Source organism: Martes martes, assembly GCF_963455335.1.
Source record: "Martes martes genome assembly, chromosome: 5".
In the NCBI taxonomy this organism is placed as follows: domain Eukaryota; kingdom Metazoa; phylum Chordata; class Mammalia; order Carnivora; family Mustelidae; genus Martes; species Martes martes.
The window spans coordinates 141,023,774-141,048,805 of record NC_137892.1 but is presented as its reverse complement, the minus strand read 5'-3'; the positions used below and the strand labels follow the sequence as shown (position 1 = coordinate 141,048,805).

The following is a 25,032-nucleotide window of genomic DNA, read 5'->3' as shown; positions in this document are numbered from 1 at the left end:
CAGCCATCCACCCAGATCTTCCTTCAAAGGGCCTGCTGCCCAGCTGTGGAGAGAGCAGACAGCCTATAGCCACCGGCTCCTTCAAAGTCAGCTTCTGCTATAGAGCCCCTTTCCCCAAAATCATGCCCTTCCCAGGGCAGCCCACTCTGAGGACAGAGGGCAAAGAGGGTGTGAAGGTTAGGCCAGCCTGATGCAAGACAATTCCAGTAATTGTGGCTTTATGAGACCCGTCACAGGGGGACTTCTCCCTCTGCTCAGCCCTGCCTCCACTCTCTTCTTGCCTGATCCCTACGAAACATCTCATACCGCAAACTCTACTGCAGCACCTGCTTCCAGAGAGCCCCACCTGAGGCACAGGTGTGGACACCCACGAGGTGCAGATCCTGTCGCGGTCCCTTGCTACACTTGCCGACACCCAAAGACAAATGAGGTAAAAGCAAGGAAGCAGTTAAAACTATCCATCACTGCCTCACAGTCTTTATTCTCATTACTATTATGGTCTCAAACAAGTCTTCCAAAGAAATTAAGGATTTACATGTACTATGATTAAACATAGTATGATGGATCATTAAGTGATAATCTGCGATTAATAACATAAAAATAAAAGATGGCAGGGGGAAAATGAAGGAAAGTAACTGAAAGGGAGCACTTACATGAATCTCTATGATATGAAATATTCAACTCAGTCACTCAAACATATTTGGAGTGTCCTTGATGAACCAGGGGATGGGGTATACAGGTCAAACAGTCCGTGTGCCACTCACAGTTTAGTGGGGACCCCAGACTAACGAGGATAACAGCACACTCTTATAGACCTATATATCCCTAAGGAAAGAGAAAATGTGCCTTACCGCAGCTTAGTAAGATCATTTTCCAAGGCCATTCATAACCATTTATAGTAAAATCATGAAAAGAATTACCAGGTGTACAGTTTTAAGATATCTAAAATAACAACAAAACCTCCTCAAATATACCCTGCCTGTTTTAAACAAGGAATCTTCCAAAACTTTTTAAAGTTCCTTGATAACATTCCTCACTCTACCCCCCAAAACCCAAGTACCTTTCTTCTCCAATTATCAGTAACGGAGACTATTAGGGATGATAAAAAGACTATTTCGATGGGATTATTTCATTTGTGGGAAAAGAACAGCAACAGCATCTGTCTACTTCTGGCTTCTCAGCACTTACAAATATAATAAGCCAAATGAATTACCTCTTCTCCGGGATAAATGCTGTGCCTGATTCCTGTGCGTCTGGCTTTGGCGCTGCATTTGCAGAGTGGCCCATCATTCATCTGTCAGAAACAGAATGTAATTCTTTTTTATTGGGGGGAAAATCCACACCATGCACAATGAGGCCTCAGAAACTGTGTGGGTTTTAATGTCACGAGTACAGGAGCGCTGAAGAGGCTGTCACGGCTAGAAGATTAAATGGATGTTCCAAAACCAATAATGCTGCAGACTGTCTATATTGTCTGATAAAGAGAAACCGTAGGACGACGCTGGGTTCCCGAGTTATTTGTGCAGCCAAGCAGAAAATATCAATGTCAGTGCACGGTTTGCCCCCATCTTCTCCTACAACTTTCCAGTGTGTTTCTCCCACTTCTTATTCTAGGAAAAATGACTCTTTCACAAAAGAAAAGCATATTTTATATCCTGAAGGAACAGAGAATGCTCTGAAGGTGACCTGCAGATTAAATGTTTCCAAAAGGGAAACCTAAAGGTATCTAAAGCAGAGGGGGGAAAAAAAACCTACCAGAAGCAGAGAAACTCAATGCTAATCAGGTGAACCAATGTCTGCTTTTTTACCTGAATTCCTTTTACTGCCATAAACTACACCCACATGATAGAATGAGTCAGTAATTGCTGAATGCCTCTTGGATAGAAAGATGACTGCTAAGCATTAGGGGGGAAGGAGGGTGACAAATAACTCGGGGTCCATGTATTAAAGGAATAGTTACTCTAGACAGGAGAAATAACATACATAGGATATACTCAGTAATTTAAAGAAAAAGGGAAAGAGTCTACGTGGCAATACCATATCACTGGTTTCTTGTGTTTTTTTGTTTGTTTTTTTTTTACTTTATTTATTTGACAGAGAGAGATCACAAGTAGGCAGAGAGACAGGCAGAGAGAAAGGGGGGGGGGGAAGCAGACCCCCCGCCGAGCAGAGAGCCCGATGCAGGGCTTGATCACAGGACCCTGGGATCATGACCTGAGCCAAAGGCAAAGGCTTAACCGTTTTAAAGGAATGAAATGTGAAGGGCGAAGAGGACAGAAAAAGAAGATGGCTATTCTATGTGAGGCAACACAGGAGGAAAGAAAGGGAGGGAAGAGAGCCTACATTATGCTCCAGGGACATGAGACCCATCTAAACAGAATTTATACGAGCAAGAAGACCAAAGATGCAGAACTGCGGTCCAAATCATTAAAGGGCCTTAAAAGCCAGTTTCATGAGTTTATTCAATACAAATGGTAATACTCAATCAAAACAGAGACCAGAGCATCAATTGGGAGAATGGAGACACGGAGTTCCATTTCTCGCTTTCTTTGTATTTATTAAAAAAATATATATGTAGGTATGTTGAATGTAACACGTAACACACACATTTCCTTAAAGTTCTAGGGCTTTGTAACTTGCACCCAATGAAAATGTCTCAATAAAACTTCAAACAGAAATATTAAACTGAAAAATGCTAACTTTCTTTATCCTTTTGGGAAGCCTAAAGCTTCAGGCAGCACTGCAGAGGGATAACACTGCTACCTAAAAAATCACATTAAGATATCATCCAAAGTAACATTTGGCAAATCGAGTTGTGATGTGCTTCACTCAAAAATCACAATACACTCCAAATGCTGGTCAGTGCAGAAATCCCTGATTTCCAGAGAAGCACACAGACATCCTACATTCCTGCCTTTTACCAGGGTCTCGGGCCCCAGGGCCTCAGGCTTTACAAGGCTCAACTGTACAGAGGACACAAACCAAACATAGTAAACAGAAGGGTGAGACCACACAGAAGGCATTTGTAAATCTCTAATAAAAATAAGAACATACAAGGGCGCCTGGGTGGCTCAGTCAGTTAAGCATCTGCCTTCAGCTCAGGTCATGATTCCAGGGTCCTGGGATCAGTCCTGCAGTGGATTCCTGCTCAGCAGGGAGCTTGCTTCTCCCTCTCTCTCTGCCCCCTCCCAGCTCATTCTCTCTCTCTCAAATTAAAGAAGGAAGGAAGGAAGGAAGGGAGGGAGGAGAAACATATAGAAACCAAGGGAGAGGCTTCTTGACAGAACAACAGAGTGTTAAGAAGACCACATATGGGGAAAAGGGTATGACAACTAAGGAACACAGGATTTCTTTTAGGGAAAACAAAAATGTTCCAAAATTAAATTATGATGGCTGTTAAATCTCAAGACTACACTAAAAAAAATGAATTGTACACACCTTTAAGTGTATAAATTGCATAGTGTGTGAATTATAACTCACTAAAACTGTTTAGAGAGATCATATGCATGGTTAATAACATAAAGTAATACTCAAAATGCTTCACAATTTTTAAACATTTCTACTCAATTCCAAGAGAGCAAAAAGCATCACAAAAATAAATTTCTGTCAGGCATTCCACCTATATTAATTCTAACCATTCAGATACCTGTCATCTACCAAGAACCAGAAGGACATTCAAATTAATATAGAATGGTATGCATTTATTTATAAAGTATAAATTTCACATTAACTTTTGATAGGTATATGTTTTATTATGCTTAATAACTTCGTGTGCATTAAAGATACTATTTTTATATGTATTGTATATTTACAAAGTACAAATCTTTTATAAAGATACTATTTGGTATGAAGTTTTACTTCATAATAAAACAGTAAGTAAAAATAAAAATGATTATGTCCAGCTATGACATCACTAGCTCAAAAGTGCTTAACAAGGAACAGAACTTACAAGGAATTGTGACTATTACCAACTAAGAAATATGAAGTCTTACAGGACTTAAGACATTGTTTACTATATCGCTGCAAGATACCTTCCAGATGAATTGCTTTTAAAAAGACCTACAAGTGCTCTCTCCCTCAGCCTACCATTTGTCTCCTTCCATTTACTGCTAGTTTAATGAGGCAGCACCATTATCCTGCTCCCTAACATAGAATTTACAAACATCGTCAAACATGATTCAAGAGACAGTTGCTCTGGTGCTTATGCTTTGGGCTGAACTCTGAAGCTGAAAAGAAATAAGCTCCAAGGTATGACACACAACCCCCAGAGTAAAATTCAGTTTTCATACCAGCCAACATGCATCTTCTGAACCTGGAGTCATAAATGTGATGTGTGGGTCTGCAACTTTCACAGCAAGAACACAACATAAAAACATGCGCACCTGCCCTGGGTCATTGTACCAAAGCTCATCATGCAGTCGGTCAGGATGGGCCTTTTTGCGTTTGATTTCTGCAATGACGTCAAAAACTTCAGAGTCTGAGCTGCTCGAACAGGTGCTGTCCTCATCAGACTCACATTCGGATTCACTGGAACTCTCTAATACAGGACAGGGGAAAAACAGAGAAGATGAAGGAATTCACAATTGTTTATTCTTTCAGCAAACGTCTGGGTGCCTACCCCACACCAAGCACTCCGCTAAGCCCATGGATTATGAAAATATTATTATGAAAATAATAGAGCCCATGGTGCTAAGTCACAATCTAGTTACAGAAGCAATGAAAACAGAGTTTCAGAGAAACACCTAATGAACAATACCAGAGACAACGCAAACCACAGTGGTAGTGTGGAATCTCACATTTAAAAATGTGCAGTAATTCAAAAAAGGCCGAGTCCACCCTGACCCAGAGGGTCCCTGAGATTTCCTGGAAGGGGTGCATGTGATCCAGACACACAGATGGGGCAGAGACAAGAGACAGGCAGAGGGGCTAAGGGGAAAGGAATGCAAAGGGGGCACTCGGACCAAAGCATGGAGGGAAGAGCCCATGCAGACTGGCTAGAGCAAAGGCCCCGCAGAAAAATACCAGGAGGTAAGGAGTTTGGGTATCATGAATGCCAGAGTGAAGGCTCTGATTACCAGACTAAAGATTTTAGATTTTTTTCTCTCCATGGGAGCAAAAGATGATTTTAGTCCTTGGAAGTGACTAGATAAAAAGACTGAGAAGTTTGCTAAGTGAAGTAAGCTAGTCACAAAAAGACAAATACTGTGTGATTCTACTTCTAGGAGGTATCAGACTAGAGCTCAAATTCATAGAAGAGAAAGCAAAATGGTGGTTGCCAGAGGTTAGTGGGAAGAGGGACTGGGGAGCTGTTTAATGGGTACAGAGTTTAAGTTGAGCAAAATGAAAGTTCTGGAGACTACACAACAATGTAAATGGTCTCAATACTACTGAACTGTATATTTAAAAAGTGGTTAAATGGTACATTTTGTGTAATGTGTACTTTACCACAATTTTAAAAAACAGACTTAGAACTTAGGTTAATCCTACAAGAGATTAACGTAGTATAGCACAGTAATAAACCCCAGCACTTTCACAATTGGATTTTTGGGTGTTTTGCATAAGATAGATGCTATTGTCTTCCTTCCTTTACAGAGAGAAAAGTAAGGCACAGAGAGATTAAATCGCTTATCTAAGGTCACATACCAAGTGGTAGAGCAGGGATTTGAACCCAGGCCAGCTGGTTCCATCAGTGTTTTTGCCCACCATGGACACTGCCTCTCAGCTGGGAGACATAATGAGGATGGGCAGATAAGAGCCAAAGAACATGGAAAAGGCACAGTGAATGCCTCATCTGTGACTTGTTTTCTGTTAGGGGCTAAGGCCTCAAAGTGGTAAAAAGCAGTTTCTATCCTCAAAGATCTTAGCATCTACTTGAAACCTCAGAATATACATGGAAAAATAGACCACCATATAAGAAAATTATGGAAAGTATCCGTGTGAGTTGAGAGAAACCTTCGATCAGAGCTGGCCTAGCACTGGCATTTCCTCATCAAAGCAGGAGCCCCCTGGCAGTGGAGAGGGCCACACAGAATGCCTGTCCATGAGCGGCACAAGGCACAGGGTTGGGGTCAACAGGCTCCTGCTTTTGGTGGGGAGGCTGGTCTATGGTCCCTTCTGATTCTAAGACTAGACAATTCTACAAGGGACATGACTGTTAACATGCCCTGCAAATGAGATCTCTTATTAACTAAGGAAAAATAAGATCAAAAAAGAGAAAGTTCCATTGTTATGTTTTTTGCTGACCATAATTAAGGAAAATAAAATGAAAGAAGAAATTTCAATGTGTGACTCTCAAGAACTCATCTCCAAAGTCAAGGTTTCAGCAATAACAAGAGTCCAGGGTCTTGGTTTAGAAGTTAGTCCGAAGTTTGTGACTCACCCAAATCTTCATCTAGTTTCGTCTTAGGAGGCTCCCACGGAGGTCTAGCGGCTTTGGCCTTTTCTTGCCTACTCCCCAGCTCTTCCTCAAATTTATCGTATAAGTCACGCAGCCTACTTGTTCCAACCACAGTAGAATCTCCCTTTGAAAAAGAAAGGATCAATATTAGGAACTACATCAACAATAGTCATACCAAAGAGACACAGGACTCCACAAATAATCAAGAATTTGTAACAGCAAGATGCCATCTCCTTCAACTTAACAAACATTTAAAAACAAAATTCCTAATGCTGGCAATGGTGTTCTGAATCACATACAACATTTATGGCTAACACAGTCCTCATGAAAATGCACTCTGCCAACACTGAGGAACATACGAACTATTCATCTATGCCCTTCTGATATGACAAAATAAATCATGACCCCCCACCTCCCACAGGATATCATGATAGCTGACACTCTCCTATGGAACATACACTTTCCCACTACCAAAAATCACTAATTCTGTCTTCCACATTAACCCAATGATCAAAAATAAATATCCTATGGAACAAAGAAATCACAGGGATAAAAGACACAGCATAGGGAATACAGTCAATGACATTGTGATACCATCACATGGTGACAGGTGGTGGTAGCTACACTTCTGAGCATAACATAAGGAAAACATTGTTGTATGTTGCACACCTGAAACTAATGTAATATTGTCAACTATATTCAAATTTTAAAAAATTTTTTTAAAAAGGAACATCTTGGTAGCATCTAAAGTGCCAAAGACAGGAGCACCTGGGTGGCTCAGTTAAGAATCTGCCTCTTGGGGGCGCCTGGGTGGCTCAGTGGGTTAAGCTGCTGCCTTCGGCTCAGGTCATGGTGTCAGGGTCTTGGGATGGAGTTCCGATGGGGCTCTCTGCTCAGCAGGGAGCCTGCTTCCCTCTCTCTCCCTCTCTGCCTGCCTCTCTGTCTACTGTGATCTCTCTCTGTCAAATAAATAAATAAAAATCTTTAAAAAAAAAAAAAAAAAAGAATCTGCCTCTTGGTTTCAGCTCAAGTCATGATCTCAGAGCCATGAGATTGAGCTGAGCATGGAGTCTGTTCAAGATTCTCTCTCTCTCCTCCCTCTGCCCCCTTCCCCCACTTGCACACTCTCTTCTCTATAATAAATAAATTGAAGCTTTAAAAAAAAAAGGAAGAAGTTAACATCTGATATATCCTCCCACACACACATATGCCCCATAAATACAGGGACACAGACACACACGCACATATGCATACACTCCACAAACATAGGGTTCCACAATGCATGCCTAGAGGAAATTCTCCACTTTGCCCCACTCTCTCTTCCCAGGTTGAAATCACTTCAAATGCCCATACTCTTTAACTTAGTAATTTTGAAAATGTAAGGGCCAGACCTATCAGACATAAAAAGCAAATTAAAGCAAATCCTAAAATCTGCAGTTATCCCGAAAGAGGTATTGCTTTTTCGAAGCCCCAACTCATTACCGACATTAGCAAATCTAGGCTAGCTGACATTCTTGCCACCTCTCTACACCAGAAGACAAAACACAAAGGTCAATGTTGGGCTTCTAATTTATTAGTTTTCCTTCTACACCAGTTTTAATACACCCATAAAAATAGAAGAAAAGAAAACTATGCCTGTTTAAACTCTTTGAACCTCAATGTCTTCACCTTTGTTATTTTAAAGATATTAATATCCATGGCAGCCATTCTCCCTTCTTCCTTGCTAAAAGAACCATGATTCCCTTCAGATTTGGGTAGAAAATTCCTGGTCTCAGGAAAAGTAGGCTCAGCCAGAGTCCCTCTGACCCTCAAAGATGTCTCTGTCCTAATCCCCCAGAACTAAATATGTTACCTTATGTGGCAGAAAAAACTTTGCAGATGTGATTAAGGAATTTGAGAAGAGGAGATTATCCTGGATAATCTGGGCAAGCTCAATCTAACACGAGCCCTTAAGAGCAGAAAACCTTTCCCAACAGTAATGAGAGGTGCAGCGAAAGAAGAGTCAGGAGATTCTCAACACACGGGAGATACTCGACCTGCACTGCTGGTTTTGAAGATGAAGGAAGGGATCTATGAGCCAAGGGATGCACACGGCCCCCAGAAGCTGGAAGCAACCTGCACCAGCCAGCCAGCAAGTGAACAAGGACCTCTGTCCCATAGCCACAAGGAACTCAACTCTGCCAACTACCTGAGAGAGCAAGAAACCAGATTCTCTCCAGAAAGGAACACAGCCTTGCTGACACCTTGGTTTAGCCAGTAAGACCTAAGTTTGAATTCTGACCTACAAAGCTGTGAGATAATAAATGTGTGTTGTGGTAAGCCATGAAGTCTGTGGAAATTTATTACAGCAGCAAAGGAAAATGAAACCCTGGGAAAGACCTATGATGTAGTCCTGGAAAAGGGATGGAAGACAAGATCCACGGGAGCTCTGAGCAAGTTCCTGGAGGAAGGCCCTACCCCACACGATCCCTGCATCCTATGTTTGGACAGAAGTATGTAAAGACGATGCCTGGGGTCATCCCAGGCATGGGATGGACCCTCCAGAGGCAGCAGATGCCAACCTAGAGCCCTGCCATCAGTGACCCACTGAAAGAACACCAGCCACCATGTCCCTCCGGACAACTTGAGAGAAGTAAATGCAGCTTCTTTAAGTCACGATTAGTCAAACATGACTCACACCCACATTCTTAACCGACAGATACTTTCTTTCCAGTAATGTTTTGAGGATGAAGTGAGGTAATGGGGGAAGCATGAGTAAAGTTGCAGCACCATGAAGGTGCTCAGCTTGTGAGCTTTCCCCTTCCTGCATCGCATGAACCACGACTTAAAACCCTGCTCTAGTTTACCAAGCAAAAGACCACACTACCATGAGATCTCTCAAATTTTTTCTTAAGACAAGAGAGTCTACTTTTAAGTTCCCTGTAGATTACAGCCCAGGCCAAGTAGAAGCTAGTTTCATAGAATTCCAAAGAGAATGCTTTTTTATCTAACCCCACCCACTAAATCAGACATCTCCAACTTCTCACCTCCCAAACCAGTAGATGATCATCTCTCCACTCATCCATTTAATCAGTGAGCATTACCACGTGTCTACCTGTGGCAAACAGGCCTAAACTAGTGGGATGGAGTCATAACACCTATCAGGAGAAAGAGACTAAAATAGAGGGCGACCAAAAAAAAATGGAGATAGAAGGAAAAAAAGGAAAAAGAGGCAAACATATGAAAGAGGAGATCGTGGAGTTGGATACAGCAACGAGAGAGTGGGCTGCCAAGGCCGGGAGCCTCACCTTGAGCAGCATGTGCACGGAATCTCTCACGAGCCCATGAAGGGTAACAGGTGACGATCCCTGCTTCCACAAAGGCAGCCAACATTCATGGGAAAACTTCCCATGGTTATCTTTGGTCAAGGACAGACTTGTAAGAGACAAACTCAAATTCTTATTTCCCATTTTGCGGGGAAAAAATACACATAAACACATAACCACAAACTGCATACAGTAGTTACCTGTGAGAGCTGATCAAACCACCAGTATCAAGACTAGCAGTGTTATAAAAATGCAGAATAAAGAGATACTTTAATTAATCTACTGCAGCACTCTTGCATTTGGTTGTATAAAACAACTTTGGTCTACAGCAGTGGTCCTCAACTGGGGAGCGGGGGAGGGGGTATCTGGCAGCATCTGAAGACAGCTTCAGTATCACAAGTGCAGAGCAGTCCTACCGGCATCCCGTGTGTACAGCCCAGAGACACTGCTCAACGTCTTACAATGCACAGGGCGGGCCCCACCAAAGAACTATCTGACTCCAAATGCCAAAGGTGCCAAAATTGAGTAACCCTGGTCTACAGCTTCTCAGACCTACCACCTGATCCATGGGGTCACTGGAGTAGTAGTTTTCTGAGTGGGTGCAGCGGATCCACACAGGCTTAAGAAGTTCTTCTTCCTCTTCCTCATTTTTGTCAGGCAGTGTCTCCTCCGGCTCTTTTTCCTTTATTGAGGTATAATTCTTCTCTTTGCCAGTGCTCTGGCTGTCACTCCATCTGTCTTTTTCTTCCTCCCAACGAGCTCTCTTTTTCTCCCTACTTGGGGAGCGACTTTAAAAGGAGGCAAAGGATGCTAATTATTTAAAATGCTCTTATGTTGTAAAATGATTCAATGTCAACTGCTTAGTTCACTTTTTACCTCAAATAAAAAGGCCATACCAAACTACCGTATTTACTTTTGTTAAACCAGTGATTCCTGAACACTAGTCTGATGGCATCAGAATCACCTGAAGTTAGTTGTTTAAAAATACAAATTCCCAGGCCCTACCCCAGATCTACTTACTGATTCACAGTCTCCGGGGGTGGGGCCCAAGAATCTGTATTTTTAATAATCTCCCCAGGTAATTCTGGTGTGCATCCAGCAGGTTCAGGGACAACCGGCAAACCGTAACTCCTAGAAGAGAGAGATATTTCGGAAATATTGGAAAATCTCCACATACAGACAATCTCAGCAATGAGAATACTCGTTTTGAATCTTCCGCAGCTTGCTTGGACAAGAAAAAAGAAAGGCTGCACAAAACATGGTCTCAGCTTGGCCAATAAACTGAGCCTGAGGACCATAAATCAAGAGTGAACCTGTTTTATCCTCCCCAGCCACCTCTTTGGAAGCCCACACTTGGGTCACTCGTTAGTGAACCACCACTCTGTCTAATTCTGATCCCTGCGCAGATTAATATTAACTCAATTAAAAAGTATAAAAACTCAATATCCTTGAATTTCTGCTTGAAATATGCAAAGGCCCATTCTATGGATATGTTTAGAGAGAAAAACCTACAGGACAGATTTTAACTTAAGATCCAAAAATTTAAATGCAACCATACAGACCCTGAGAATGCAGCCATGGGCAGTAACTGCTGTATCAGTGCTCTGTGGGCATCCTCTGCAGCCACAACTAGCAAAGTCACCATCATCCAAGAAAGCTTACAATTGGATCAAAGTCATAGATTCACTATTCACATCAACTCTACCACTAACTTCTGATTTTATGACAGGAGTTGTGTGAGGGTGTAGGGGAGAATGGGTGGATGATTAGAAAGATTACATACATTGATTACTTAGTGATATAACTTCTAAATATTACAATGTACATCATTAATTTTGTTACCAGAAGTTACCATACAATGTATATACATCCACTGTAGAAAGTTACTAAAGTATTAACAAAAATAAAATAACTCACCCATAAAACCACTCCGAGATAACCACTACATTTCACAAATATGTTAAAACATATAGATACAGGACTATATATAAAGACACAAATGGTTTAACAAAAAAAAAAGGAACTCTATAGCCTGCCTTTCTCACTCAAAAGAAAATCAGGAAAACCCTTCTATTTCAATGCACCTATACCTGAACCACTTTTATAATAGGCGCGTACTGTTCTTTTTTATATATATATATATATGGCCATAATTTAACAAATCTAATCAGAGTCATTTAGGCTGTTACCTTTTTTTTTTTTTTTGCCATCATAAATGCTACTGTGAATCACACTTGTGTCCTTTGTACACCTGTCAAATTATTCCACACAAAGAATGTATACTATTTTTTAAGGCTTTCCTCTAGATAGGTAGTACCAGTTCAGACTACAATCAAAACCACATGTGAGTTCCCATTTCCACACATCCTGTCAATATGATTTTTTTAAATCTCTGCCATTCTGATGAAAGAAGTATCTTATTTAACTTCCAATTTTTTTTAATCACTACTGAAATAACGTTTCATGTTCACTTTCTTTATGAACATCCCAATCATATGCTATGCCAGTATTGTTAAAATTAGGAATATAGTCTTTTTTATTCATTGAAAAAGGTTTTTGATTAAGATAACTGCCCCTCTGTCAATGGAATGCAACCTCTTTCAGTTTTCTGTCTTCCTTTTAATTCTGTCCATTGCTACATATAACTTATACAGCCAAATCTGGAGATTTTTTTGCTTATGCTGCCTGCCTTAGTGTAATGTTTGGAATACTTTCCCATCCCAAAGTTAAATAAATATTCTTTATTTCCTTCAGTTACTTCTTAACATTAAACTTTTTTATTCTACCTCTCCGAAATATAAGACAGAAATCTAATTTCCATTTTTTCCTCCATATGGCTTATCAATTATCCCATCAGTTTCTCCTGACTTGAAATAATTTTACAATAAATGTAAATTTTCATATTATTTGAATGTTGCTCAATACTTGGGGTATTTTATACCCATATCAAATCGTTTTAATTATTCTGTGTATTGAACATTTTGATTCCACTAAACTAAGTATCCCAGCATAATTATTTTTCTTCATTATTCTCACTTCTATCCCAAAGAAGAATTGGAGTCACTGTAAAGTTTTAAAACTAGTAGTTCAACTGAAGTTACATTAAAATCATGGATTATTTGAAGAAAACTGGTATTTTTCACAACACTGGCCTCCACTTCCACTGTGGGAGTATGGAATGCCTCCATGCATTTACACCACCTTGTCTTTAGCTACATTTCTAGTTTTCTTCACACTGATCTATGTATTTTTTAAGTTTATTAAGATATTTAATTTTAGTTTATTTTCTAGAGTGAACCTACATTTTTTCCCCACTACATTTTCTTAGGTGTTTCCAGTATTTAGGAAGTATATTAATTTCGGTATATTTCTTTTCTAACTGTCAACTTCAGTGAATTAACTCTCAATGTTTCTTAGCTGATCCTCCTGAATTTTCCTGCTAATACTATTAGCTAAAAATGGCAACTCTTAGCTTCCACTAGTATGGGTTGGTTAGTTTGTGTGTTTATTTTAGTGTTCACTGAAAGCCTAACACTCTGCTAAGCAATTTACTGACACATTTAATCCTTAGAAGAATCCTGTGAGGCAGATATGAACATCTCCTACAGAGGAAACAGAATTACGAACTGCATCACTTGCCCAATACCACAAAGCTATTAAGTGGTAGTTAAATGCTAATACGGTTGTTTGACACAGACATTTTGACATGTACTAAAATCCCACCAAATGTTTATGCCAAGAAACAGGGGCAAAACTATCCTCACGCCACTCTTCTTGAGGCAGGTGTCTTGAATGATGGATGGTCAGAGTTGTCTGTTGTGAATATCAATTAATATTTTTTTTAACACTTTGAGAAGGTCATTTCAAAACAGGAGCAAAATATGTTTAGGTTAAGTGTCTCAGGCACTCCAAACTTCAAATCCAAACTTGAACTTGTTTCTTCACAACAAGCTATACTACAAACTGTAAGTTTTCCTCCTTTACAGTATTTACATCTCTGATTTTAATTTCTCATCCTCTGCATTAGTTGGAACTGATAGAATCCAAGCCTCTGCCTTCTCCACAAGCTACTGGGCATTGGAGAAGAAACCACTAGACCAAAAAGATTTCCAGCACTCTACATTAATAACCACCAACCTCAAATGGGCCCTCAATGGTTTGAGGCCCACAATATCTGGCTTCTTTTCCCCCTGTCCTTAGCAACTCCTCCACAGGTCCTTACTCTGAACAAACTCTTCCTTGTAAATCTCATCTAATCCCTGCCATTTAGTATTTCCACCTGGGATCTCTTTTCTTAACGTTACTTGGATACCTATGTATCCAATTAACTACCACATAATTCCACTTGGTTGGCTCACAGATTCTCAAACTCCACATGCCCAAACTATACTCATCTTGCATCTTTCCTAGTGCTTACCACCCACCATGGGGAGCACCAGATCTCAGGTGATGGCTGCTGACTCTTCCCTCACCATCAGTTATCCTATTGACCCTATCTCAGTCAGTACTGAGATAGTACTACTCAGTTCCCTCTACCGTTCCCCATTACCACTGTCACTGCACTGACCTAGGCACAATCGCTTGTACGGATTACTACAAAAGCCATCTAAACTCATTTCCCAACATCCAGGCTTGACCTTCTCAGAGCACTTGTCTACACTGCAACCTTCACACGTGTGCTTTTCTCTCCCTCTTCCATCCCCTTCCCTAATGCATTCCTATAACACTTCAAGTATCAACTGTAAAAAGAGGTAAAATTTGGATTTTTCTATGACTTCCCGAGACTGAGCTCACACTATTGTATTACCAGAGCAACGTGTATTTGCTCTATCAAAAGTACTTCTCATGGCACTTAACTTTCTCATTCTTAAAGTGGGGACTCTTGTGAATGACTGTATCACTCACACCAATACAATACCTGGGACACACATGATTGCAATGTTTTTTGTTTACTTCTTGTTAGGTGACAGTGGTAGGCAACGGAACTGCACTGCATCTTTTTCCTAACTCGTATGGGAAGGACTGAAAGATTTAAACACTAAATCTGGCTCTTCTGAGATGGTGTCAACAGGTTCATCATGAGATGATATTCTCCATCATGTTAGAGAAGTCTGTTTATATACCTAGTTTACCAAGTCTTCTATTTATAAGAGGATGCTGGTTCTATTTTAAATACCAAATAAATAGGAACTGAGATAACTCTACAGATTTTGACACAAAGAATTAATTATAGGGGCGCCTGGGTGGTTCAGTCCTTAAGCATCTGCCTTCAGCTCAGGTCATGATCCCAGGGTCCTGGCATGGAGCCCCGCATTGGCCTCCTTGCTCAGCAGGGAGCCTGCTTCTCCCTTTCCCACTCCCCCTGCTTGTGTTCTCTCTATTGCTGTCTCCCTGTCAAATAATTTTTAAAATCTTAAAAAAAAAAAAAAAGAATTAGTTATAGATTTCCTAATACTAACCAATTTACCCATGCAATCTTGGAGTAAACTATTATTTAGCATGCTAATAAAAACAACTGGCTAATATACTAATCAGTATTTTCATATCCATATTCGTAAGAGGGATGGTTCTGTAGTTTTCTTTCCATTAGGTTACTAACATTTTGCCATGTCGGTTTTCTGGGTGTCACAGCATGAGCTGAGCTCACCTTCCAACTTCATCAATGTTCTAGAACAGTCTAAAACTTTTTTGGACATGGTATAAATCCAACTTTTTCCAGTTACTGGCCTAATACACTTTTTGCTTTTTAAGTGATTTGTAGTATCTGCTTTCATCAAAATCAATGCATCACAACCAAGTTTTTAAATTTTGTAAATATAGCATCTGTACTTATACCAACATACAAGAATTTTTAAATCCCCTTCATTTTTTAAATTATTTATTTATTATTTGACACAGAGAGAGAGCAAGCAGACAGAGTAGCAAGTAGAGGGAAAGGGAGAGGCTCCCCAGTGAGCAAGGAGCCCGATGTGGGGCTCGATCCCAGGACCCTATATCGGGGCCTGAGCCAAAGATAGTCTCTTAACCAACTGAGCCACCCCGGCACCCTAAATCCCCTTCATTCTTATGATCCATTCTTTCTTCTACCTAATGGAATGTTGTTTTTCTTTTCCTGATTTGCCACTTTATAAATCATATGACCTTTCAAAGAAGTCTTACATTTACTTCCAAATATTGTTATAGTGCTATAGTTCTGTTTGCTATTTCATTAATTTTTTTATCTTTAAATCCCTTTTTCTGCATTTCTTATACTCTACCAATATGCAGAGCCAAGTAATCAGATGATAATTATATAAACATATTTATACATATTACATAAAATCCTATATATAAAATATATCCATACATAGTTATTTATTTGGCACTAACTCTGGACCCAGTTCTAAGTGTTTTTACATGTATTATCTCAATGACTACTAGCCACTCAATAAAGTAAGTGTAACTGTTCTTATTTTAGACAAAGACACTGAGGCTTCAAATGGTTAGATAATTCTGCCCAATATCAAAATTAGGAGAATAATCTATCAGATCTATCTAATCTATCAGACTCCAGAGTGCTGTTCTTGATTATAGGTCCACAAATTTTACCTCCTGCTATAGAACTGGTTACACCCTATAGATTTTGGTTTACAACAATCTCAGTGTTGTTGTTCTAAATAAAATGTGACTGGAGTTTCTTTTTTTTTTTTTTTTTTTCTGAAACAAGTAAATTTAAGAGCATAATTATGAATTCCCAAGTTTCCTTTTTTTACACCTTAAATTATTAATGTGTATATAGTTTTATAGCAATTGAGGCCAGAAAAAGTGACCTGTAAAATTTCTGATTTTTTGGAAATCTATCAAGATTTTCCTTGTGCATCTTCAATACATCTTGAAAGTAAAGGTTTTTAAGTTACTAGCTGATTTAGCTTTTCACAGGGCATTTTGGATAGACTCTCAGGCTACTTTGAAGACTTGGTGATGTTATGTATAAGCACAAAACCTAATAATTCAAGGAGATCTAGGACTTCTTTCAGTGTCAACTCCTTGCTTACCTTCCAGATCTCTTATACTCTTTTTTGTAGGACCTTTCCAGAGATGGTGATCTTCGGCTGTCCCGGTGCCTGTGTCTCTCCCGTTCCCGCTCTCTTAAAGGAATTAAGACACAGAGCTGTTTTCAACAGAAAGACTCAAAAACACCATCTCTTTTCACTAAATTCATCTTCTAAATAAATGGACCTCACAAATTTTTCAGGCACTATTCTCTATGGGACATTTTTATTCATATTTATTAAAGGATTAAGGCACTTTTCAGTTTACAGAAGTTAACTTGGACATTTTTTGTTGTTTTCTTTAAAGAAAGAAGTCAGACTTGATGCTAAGCAGCAAAGGGATTTATGATAATCTTCTCTCCAGATGGTCCAACCAGCCAATCCTCAGTTGTTTAACCTACAGGGAAAAGCTTCAGGGATTCTACTACCTAGTCATTTCAAGAAAACTCTCAATTTCATCCATCAAATAAATGTAAATTAAAACTCTTATTGGGAAAATTAAGATAAGGTTCTATAATTGAAGAGTTCTAAACTCTTACAGGTTAGAGGCCTGAGTTACAGTTCTAAGTATCCCTGACTGCCATGAGACTATAAGTCACTTCACCTTAATATGCTGTTTTCATCTGGAAACAACTCTAAATGGAGACACTGGGTTTGTGCAACATAAAATAGAATGAGGGATTTTAAAACCTTTCAATGTAAAATGGGAATTTAATAATGATAATAATAACTTCTGAGTCTATTTAGTAATGCAATGAGGATCTGGAATAAAACTTGGAACTCTATGAGTGTTTAAATCAGAACTAAATCTAAGGGAAATAACCACCCAATCTTAGAATCTTAGGAAAAAAAAAAAGTCATAGTAGCCGGGGTCCAGCAAGAAGACTACAAATAGGTCTGAACTCAAAAACATCCCCCAACTTACAGCCAAATAGGAGAAATGTAAATACACTGAAAAGCAAAGCTTACAAAAATGATCGACTGTGTAGATATTAAAGCAGAAATTGTTTTTTCACTTAAAGATCACCCCTCCTCAAGAAAGATTCCTTCTGTATAAGCCTCAGGTATACACCAGCTTTCCAAAATAAAGTAGCCTGAGCTTGGGATTCTACATTCTTTATTTCATATACTTCTAAAATTACAGTTTACTGAGGTCCCTGGCTGGCTCAGTCAGTAAAACATGCAACTCCTGCTCCTGGGGTTGTGAGGTTGAGCCCCACATGGGGTGTAGAGATTCCTTTAAAAAAATTAATAAATAAAATTACAGCTTACTTTTAAGCAGTAAAATCCCAAGTAGTGAGTGGTACCACATGACAAATAAAATGTAACGTGTAATGGCATGGTGGCTGAAAAGAATAATTGCCTATATTCCCAAAAAAAAAAACTCAGCTGAAAGGACATCCCTAATTTTTTGTTTGTATTTTAACATCTAGGGAATAGAATTTTTCATTTGAGAACGACACTCTGACAATGATTGCTACCTCGGAGTGGATATAAACTGAGAAGGCCAATGTAGATATAAAGCACATTAGTAACACTATATAATGAACCAATGTAAAGCAAGAAAAACAATGTTTGGGTTACTTTTCCAAAGACGCTTCATTGTCTGCAAGCATCCAAATATTCCTTAGTACATAATACTAGCTCTCCGATGGCTACACATTGTACTCACCAGGACAGCTACAGGGATTATTGTGTGTTAGTCCCACTCAGTTCTGGGAAACCACTGCACTGACCCCACCAACACTGCAGAACAGCATGCTTAGTATTAGTACACTGCCTCTGTGGCTGTTTCTTTTCCCATTCCCCAGACTAACTTTGATCTTTCCTGATAACAAATACACACAACCACATCTTCATAAACTTCCTCTAGAAATAATTTGTCCTAAAACAATCTGGTAATTAGTATTTAACCATATTTTAGAGGAGAAAAAGAAGGAAGATGGGATCTGAAAAAGGATAAGACTGACTTACCCTAAGAAGCAAGCGGAGAAGTCACCAGATGACAGACCACAGAATTTACATAAACTTAACATGATCTAATGCACAAATTTGTGACGTTTGGTTTTCTCCAATATACTTCTAAAAGTTATGCTAGGACATCCTGTGCCCCCCCCTTTATTTTTCACAGAAACATTCCATATAAGACAGACGACTGACACTCTACCTAAGACCTCAAAGGGAGCTGCCTATAATGTGGCCTTGACACTAAGGCAGCTCCAAGGCAAACACCCAAGTGCATGACAAAACAATTCCAACAGAAATAAAGGCCATGTAGAAAGATGAGCTACCTGCCTAAGCAGATCTTCACTATGTAAAAGAGCTGTGGTTTGGGATAATGCAGATTCATGGCACTTGATTTCACTTACCAGTAGAGATCCTCAGGTGACAGGACATAAGGTTCTTTAAATAAACACATAGCTCCAAGTTTAAGCCTGATTCAAGAATTTAGGATTTTTACAGCAGAGTCCTAAAAATTCCTCTAACTGCAGCAGCCCAAAATGGGGGGGGGGGGGGAGTGCCCTTCTAGAATGTTGAAGTCCATAGCAAAGTGTTTCCCCAGAAACAGGATTATTAACAATCATTTCAAAGTCTAAAGAAAACTATTAACACTTTCCAGTTTAGATTTTTACCATAAAATTATAAAATAAACTACCATAGGCCTCTGCCAATTAGTCCATCAGAGAAAAATTAAGGACAAAACTGACTAGAAACAGTAATTCACACTGAAAAGATTTTTTAGAGTCTATCAACTCTCAGCCAGGTCTGACCCATCAGAAATCAGTTATCTCTGCAAGATAAGGGAACTTATTTCTTCTACCTTCCACTGGGCATCAGGAAGAGGAAACAACACATTTTCCTTCCAAACCTTCTAAGCACTAGTCACTCTCTTCAGGACTGAGTATGACTACCACCATTAACTGGCAAAATGTTCAGTCATTACCTTGAAAATCAACAGCCATGAGAAAAATGTGGAAACCAAGAAGTGAACTGATTCCACAGCAGCCAAGACCAGCTCTCTACAAGCCCACATAGTGAAGTGACCTGGGTTGGGGAGCTCAAACCTTTTCAGCACAGAAGTTCCAGAGGACAATGAAGGTAAACACATCACAGGGGACAGAAGGAGAAGCACCACTACTAGCTCGACAAATGGAAAGCTTCAAAAATGTAAAGAGTTCACTGAAGGTACAAGTTATTTGGTACGATTGTTATCTACATAGTTTTATTTTTCCATCTAAACCACTGGTTCTTAGACTTTTGGAGAAAAGTCTTGAGACTCTGCCGTAAGGTACCACTTTACTTACAGAAAAACATGCAGACACATAAAATTCAGCATATAACTTCACAGCATTTCTATAAACCCATCTATGAGTCCCAGTTTAGAAATGCCTGCTGGAAACCTTACTTTCTTACATGTATCTGGTACAAATATTTGGTCTCTTGAAAAAAATGAATGTAATCTGGAATGAAACAGTATTTTTCAAATACAACCTTCCTCAGTATGAATACATTTCAATGCAACAAAATCAAATTAAAAACTATTTTGAAAACTTTGTAACCAACGTTATTGCATTTTACAAGGAAACAGAGCAAGAAGGCAACTATGTACAATAAACTTCCACTTATCCTAAAAGCTGGAAAGCAAGTTCTGCTCAACTAATTCAATTCCTAATACCATACACAGATCAGTTCCAAAAGAACTCAGGTGCTTTAACCTGATACGGTGATCATACTGAACAAAAATAAATATGATAATGCAAAAACACACACACAAAAGCAGATCATCATTAAAATGTCAGCTGTATTATGCAGAGTAATCAGCTTACACTCGTGGCAATGAATCTACAATGATAATTCTGAAATGCTTTTCAAAAGTGGCTTTTCTGACATTAACTACTTTGTCAGTTGTCTCTTCCTCTTCAAAACAGCCACAAGCATGCTTTCTTCCCTTTATAAATCAAAAATGCACTGCTGGACCTTTTTGGTTTGGTTTTCTGAGAAACCCAAATGGACCTCTGCAGTTCACTAAGAACACGCATGGGCTTTACCTGCTCCGCTCATAGCTCCGGTGACGGGAGGGCGTTCTCCCTCGGTCGTAATCTGATCTGTAGCGGCTGTCTTGTCTTCTCCTGTCAGGACTTCGGCCTCGCTCCCGCCGATCCAGGGACCGGTGCCTCTCGCCTCGCCCGTGACTGTGATCCCGGTGCCTGTGATCTTCATAGTGCTTGAGCCTTTCTGGGGACCTCCTCTCACTGGGAGCCTTTGGGAGTGGGTATGGAGGGAGGTGCCTAAAATGAGGACTACTGCTATTATTAGCACTGGGCGGGAAAGAACTGGGGTTGTTCTGGAAGCTATTAAAATTGGGAGGTGGGAAATTATGGTGTGAGTATCCTGGAGGGTACTGATAATTGACTTGCTGTGGCATGACTGGAGGGGGTGGGGGGTGGGGCATGGAAGGAGGGGGCATCATGAAGGGGAAAGTGCCTTGTCCAGGAGGTGCTCCAGGGACTGGGGGGTTATTAGGACAGGGCATTGGTGGCGGCATAGGAGGAAAACAGGGAGGCACGGGGAAGGGGGGCCTCATCTGGTGGTTTGGGAAGGGGGGCCGTATAGGGCAGGGGGGAAGAGGGCCTTGGGCTGACGGAGGCATGGGAGGAGGGAAGGGGACAAAGTCTGGTCGTGGAGGCAGAAAATTGGGGGCTGGAGAGTTTGAGAACGTGGTAGAAGGGGCACTTGGGGGTTCGTATTGATATTGCACAGGTGGCTGCTGAGGGTGAAGTAGTCTCAGATTTTGGGGCCTGAAGGCTGGGGCTGAGGGTCTGGCTCCATGTCCTCCTCGCCCTCGGGGACACCCTCGTCCTGGGTGGAACGACATTCTATGACTTTGCGGGATGTAAGAAAAAGAGAAAAAAAGAACCAAAAACTCACCATAAGCAGGGTTTCACAAACACCTGACCACCTTCCCGAGCAACCGACAGACCCCTTCAGCCACTGGATTAGTCCACCCATCTGACGCTGCATTTTCTGTAATACCTCAAACTCCTCACAGCCAATAAACTCTTCTTCCCCTGTCTCAGTCCCTGGCTTCTGTCACTCCCTCAGCTGCTCCTCCTTCAGAATGATGAACTCAACATCCCACTGTTAAATTATTTGCTGTTCTGTCTGTGCTCAGGCTCCCCAAAAATCTGAACCTTGCCACATCATCCCACCCACACACCCCACATTCTCTACATCTCTACATCTGCACCAGCATCTTCGTCTTCACCTTCCTCCACTCAGCAGAGACTCCATAAATGCAACATAACAGGTCCTACAAGGAATTAATAACCCTCCCCTCTAAGACAATACCACTGGCTCCTCTTTTAGTGTTTCCTATCTCAATAGATAATAGCGTTTATTGGTCCTCAAATCATACATGAGGGAATTATCTGGTAACTTTTCTTCCCTTATCCCCTTTAGCCAAAAACTTATTTTAAATCCCCATCACTTCTCTTCATATAAATATTTCCTGATTTCATCCACTTCACACCATCATTTCTTCCCTGGCTACAATAATAACACCCTTGCTGGCTTTTCTACAATCACTATCACCTCCCACCAGGTCTTCGTCAGGTTCCCCCTCTCACACTCTGCGCTGCTTCTTGGCAGGTTCTATAGTAAATCACAATTAACCAACTAGTTACCTCATTCCACCTTTCACATCTGGCTGTCCCTCAGAACTATAAGCTCCATCAGGGTAGGGCTCTGGCGTGTTCCTAGCCATGAACATGGCCCACATGAACACATTTTCTCTGCTCCACACATATCAAAATCCCTCCCACACCCTAGGCCCCAGTGCCAGTATTTGCTCTTCTCTCTGTTGTCACAAAACCCCCACCATTACAGTCACACCACTCACCACGTATTGCCTTGCATCATGACGTACTGTCTGAATATGTCACATCTTCCACAGAGAACATAAGCACTAGAGGACAGAAAGAATAAAACAGGCATAAAAATGTTTCCCAAACTGCTAATGTCTGCAATTAACTTAATGCTGATTTTATATTCTCCAACGCATTAAGCATACCGACAATATTAAGAGTATATCCCCCAAATTAATGTTTACAACTAACTTTTAAGATGTCCTTATCACAATGAGACTAGCAGTCAAATTCAAATATAACTATAATTTGTAAACACAAGTTATCCTTGATTTCATCCTCAGCTTTCCATGGAAAAATGCTGTGACTGTGAATGACTTTCCAAATACTTAAGCTTCAGCAAATATTTTAAAAACTCAAATAAATATTAAATGCAAAAAAATTTTAATGTAGAAGCATCTTCCTAAGTCTATCTAACTAAAAGTTTTACCAATAGGCTTAAGGTAGATTTTTAAAAGGTTCAAGAAAGTAATGTCAAATTATCTAGCTGTATCACTCAGTGTGCCTAGTAACTAGTTGGCATCAAATAATATCTGATTTATGATTATTATTCATGATAAACCTCGGACCTACATAGTTGATCTTGCTACCACAGGCTACTCACAGCTCATGGCCAACAGAATCTAATGCCTGGCATTTAAGGTCTTCTATAACCTGGACCCAAATTCTTCCAGGCTTATCCTCCATCACCTTCCCTATGAAGTGCCTATCACCCCAGATTTTCCCAGTTGCCTAACATACCAAGTACTATCACCCAGCTTGCTCTTTGCTCCCACTCTTCTAAAATCCCCTGCTCTATGAATCTGTCCACTGCATTTCATCTACCTACATAAGCTGCCACCTCTTTTGTGAAGACTTTCCTAGTGCCCTTTAGACAGTAATCCCATTCCCTCTAGACTTACTTACTTCTTTTACAGCACTTACCAGAGGCTGTCTCATATTATAGTCATGTGTGCACATTTCTAACTCCTCCTCCACTAGAGTATTAGCTCCTTGAGGACATGGGTTGATTCATAGTCATTTCTGTATCCTTCACAGCCCCTGGCAGAACATCCTGCACATAGTAGGTGGTCAATAAATGTTTACCATCTCACCAATGGCATAGGTTTCTATGCTGCTATTGTACATTTCCCTTTCACATATACCCATGACATATTTGCATTACCAAAACTAAAGAGTAGGCCTTTTCAGATTCATGGGATATTTGATGAGCCTACACATGTGGCAGGCCCTGTGGACTCAATGTTGAGTAAGACACACAGCCTGCAAGACTCAAATCTGAATCCACTTTAAAAAACACATCTTTTAAAAAAAAAATAAATAAGACAATAAACAAGAGAAAAGAGGTACGCACAGGATCTAGGGAACACAAAGGAGTGTGTTGAACCTAGAGGTGGGAAAGAGGATCACCACCACTTGTAACAGTGTGTAATAGTTGAACTTTCAGGATTAGATCCTCATGGATGTTTCTCTAGAGAGAATACCTGAAAACACTGATTATGAAACTGACATATTGAAGGCAGAGTCTGACTGTGCTACGGATGCAAACTTTAATTCAAAGCCAAAAGTCAAGGAATTCACTGCAACTGGAAAAGCACTTATTTTCTGCGTCTGTCTACTCCTAGCTTGCTGTATGGAAGGAGGGAAACCGAGGGAGCTGTTTCGCATAGTTAACACGTCCAGGAACATCAGTCTATGTTGAAAGAGTTGCAAAGCGTGCCTACGTTATTAAGAACACCCTTTCCCCCACTTGCATCCCCAAGCCAGTCACCTTCGTCCAGCTGATTTGTAATTGCGTTTCCCTGTTCGCATCTCCCGCCAGACCGTGAGCCCCACGAGGCAAGCGCTGGGCTCACGGTCTCCCTCCTCTTCGAGACCCGGGCGGCCCCAGGCCTGGACCACCGCAAGCGCTCCACAAATGAATGAAAGGCCGCATCTTTTACTTCTATTTGTTTGCGGGATTCGGGCCTAGGGTCGCTTTTTTGCTCTTAGCTGCAGATCTGAAGAGGGGCTGCCCGACCTTAACTTAAAGGCGCCTCTCGCCCCAGCCGCGGACTCCAGCCCCGTTTAAACCGGACACTCGGAAAGGCTCCCTGTTCCAACACCCACAAGTTGCCCCTTTTTACCTACAAAAGGCCCTCGGGCCGCGAGGTTGCCGTCAAAGCAAAGCCAGGCTTATTCTGCAGCCGCCAAGACCATAGCGCCACCCGCGCCTCCGGAACAGGAAACCGAGGAAATTAAAAAGCAAACCTGAGAAAGCTGGACCGCGACGAGGAAAGCTCTTGGGCTTGCCTCAGCGCCTTGTGCTCGGTGATTGGCACGTCAACGAGAGCGATGGACACCTAAGCCAATCGCCTTCGTAAAGCGTCCCTGCC

General features: G+C 40.7%; 1 protein-coding gene across 2 annotated transcripts in view; it reads right to left on the bottom strand.

Annotated features, from left to right (window-relative positions):
• DROSHA (drosha ribonuclease III) overlaps positions 1-24,915 on the bottom strand; it is a 124,531-nt gene extending 99,616 nt beyond the window's left edge. The window contains exons 1-10 of one of the 2 annotated variants that reach the window (XM_080803585.1): positions 24,784-24,915; positions 23,582-23,711; positions 22,633-22,698; positions 20,783-21,616; positions 16,737-16,829; positions 10,723-10,833; positions 10,259-10,490; positions 6,380-6,521; positions 4,383-4,537; positions 1,214-1,294 (exon numbers count right to left, since the gene is read on the bottom strand). In XM_080803585.1, the coding sequence (XP_080659711.1) occupies positions 1,214-1,294; positions 4,383-4,537; positions 6,380-6,521; positions 10,259-10,490; positions 10,723-10,833; positions 16,737-16,829; positions 20,783-21,616; positions 22,633-22,652 (1,668 nt within the window). In that variant the 5' untranslated portion in view covers positions 22,653-22,698; positions 23,582-23,711; positions 24,784-24,915. The remainder of the gene's footprint in view (positions 1-1,213; positions 1,295-4,382; positions 4,538-6,379; positions 6,522-10,258; positions 10,491-10,722; positions 10,834-16,736; positions 16,830-20,782; positions 21,617-22,632; positions 22,699-23,581; positions 23,712-24,783) is intronic. The other variant, XM_080803586.1, reaches the window with a different exon arrangement.
• Positions 24,916-25,032: the final 117 nt, after the last annotated feature.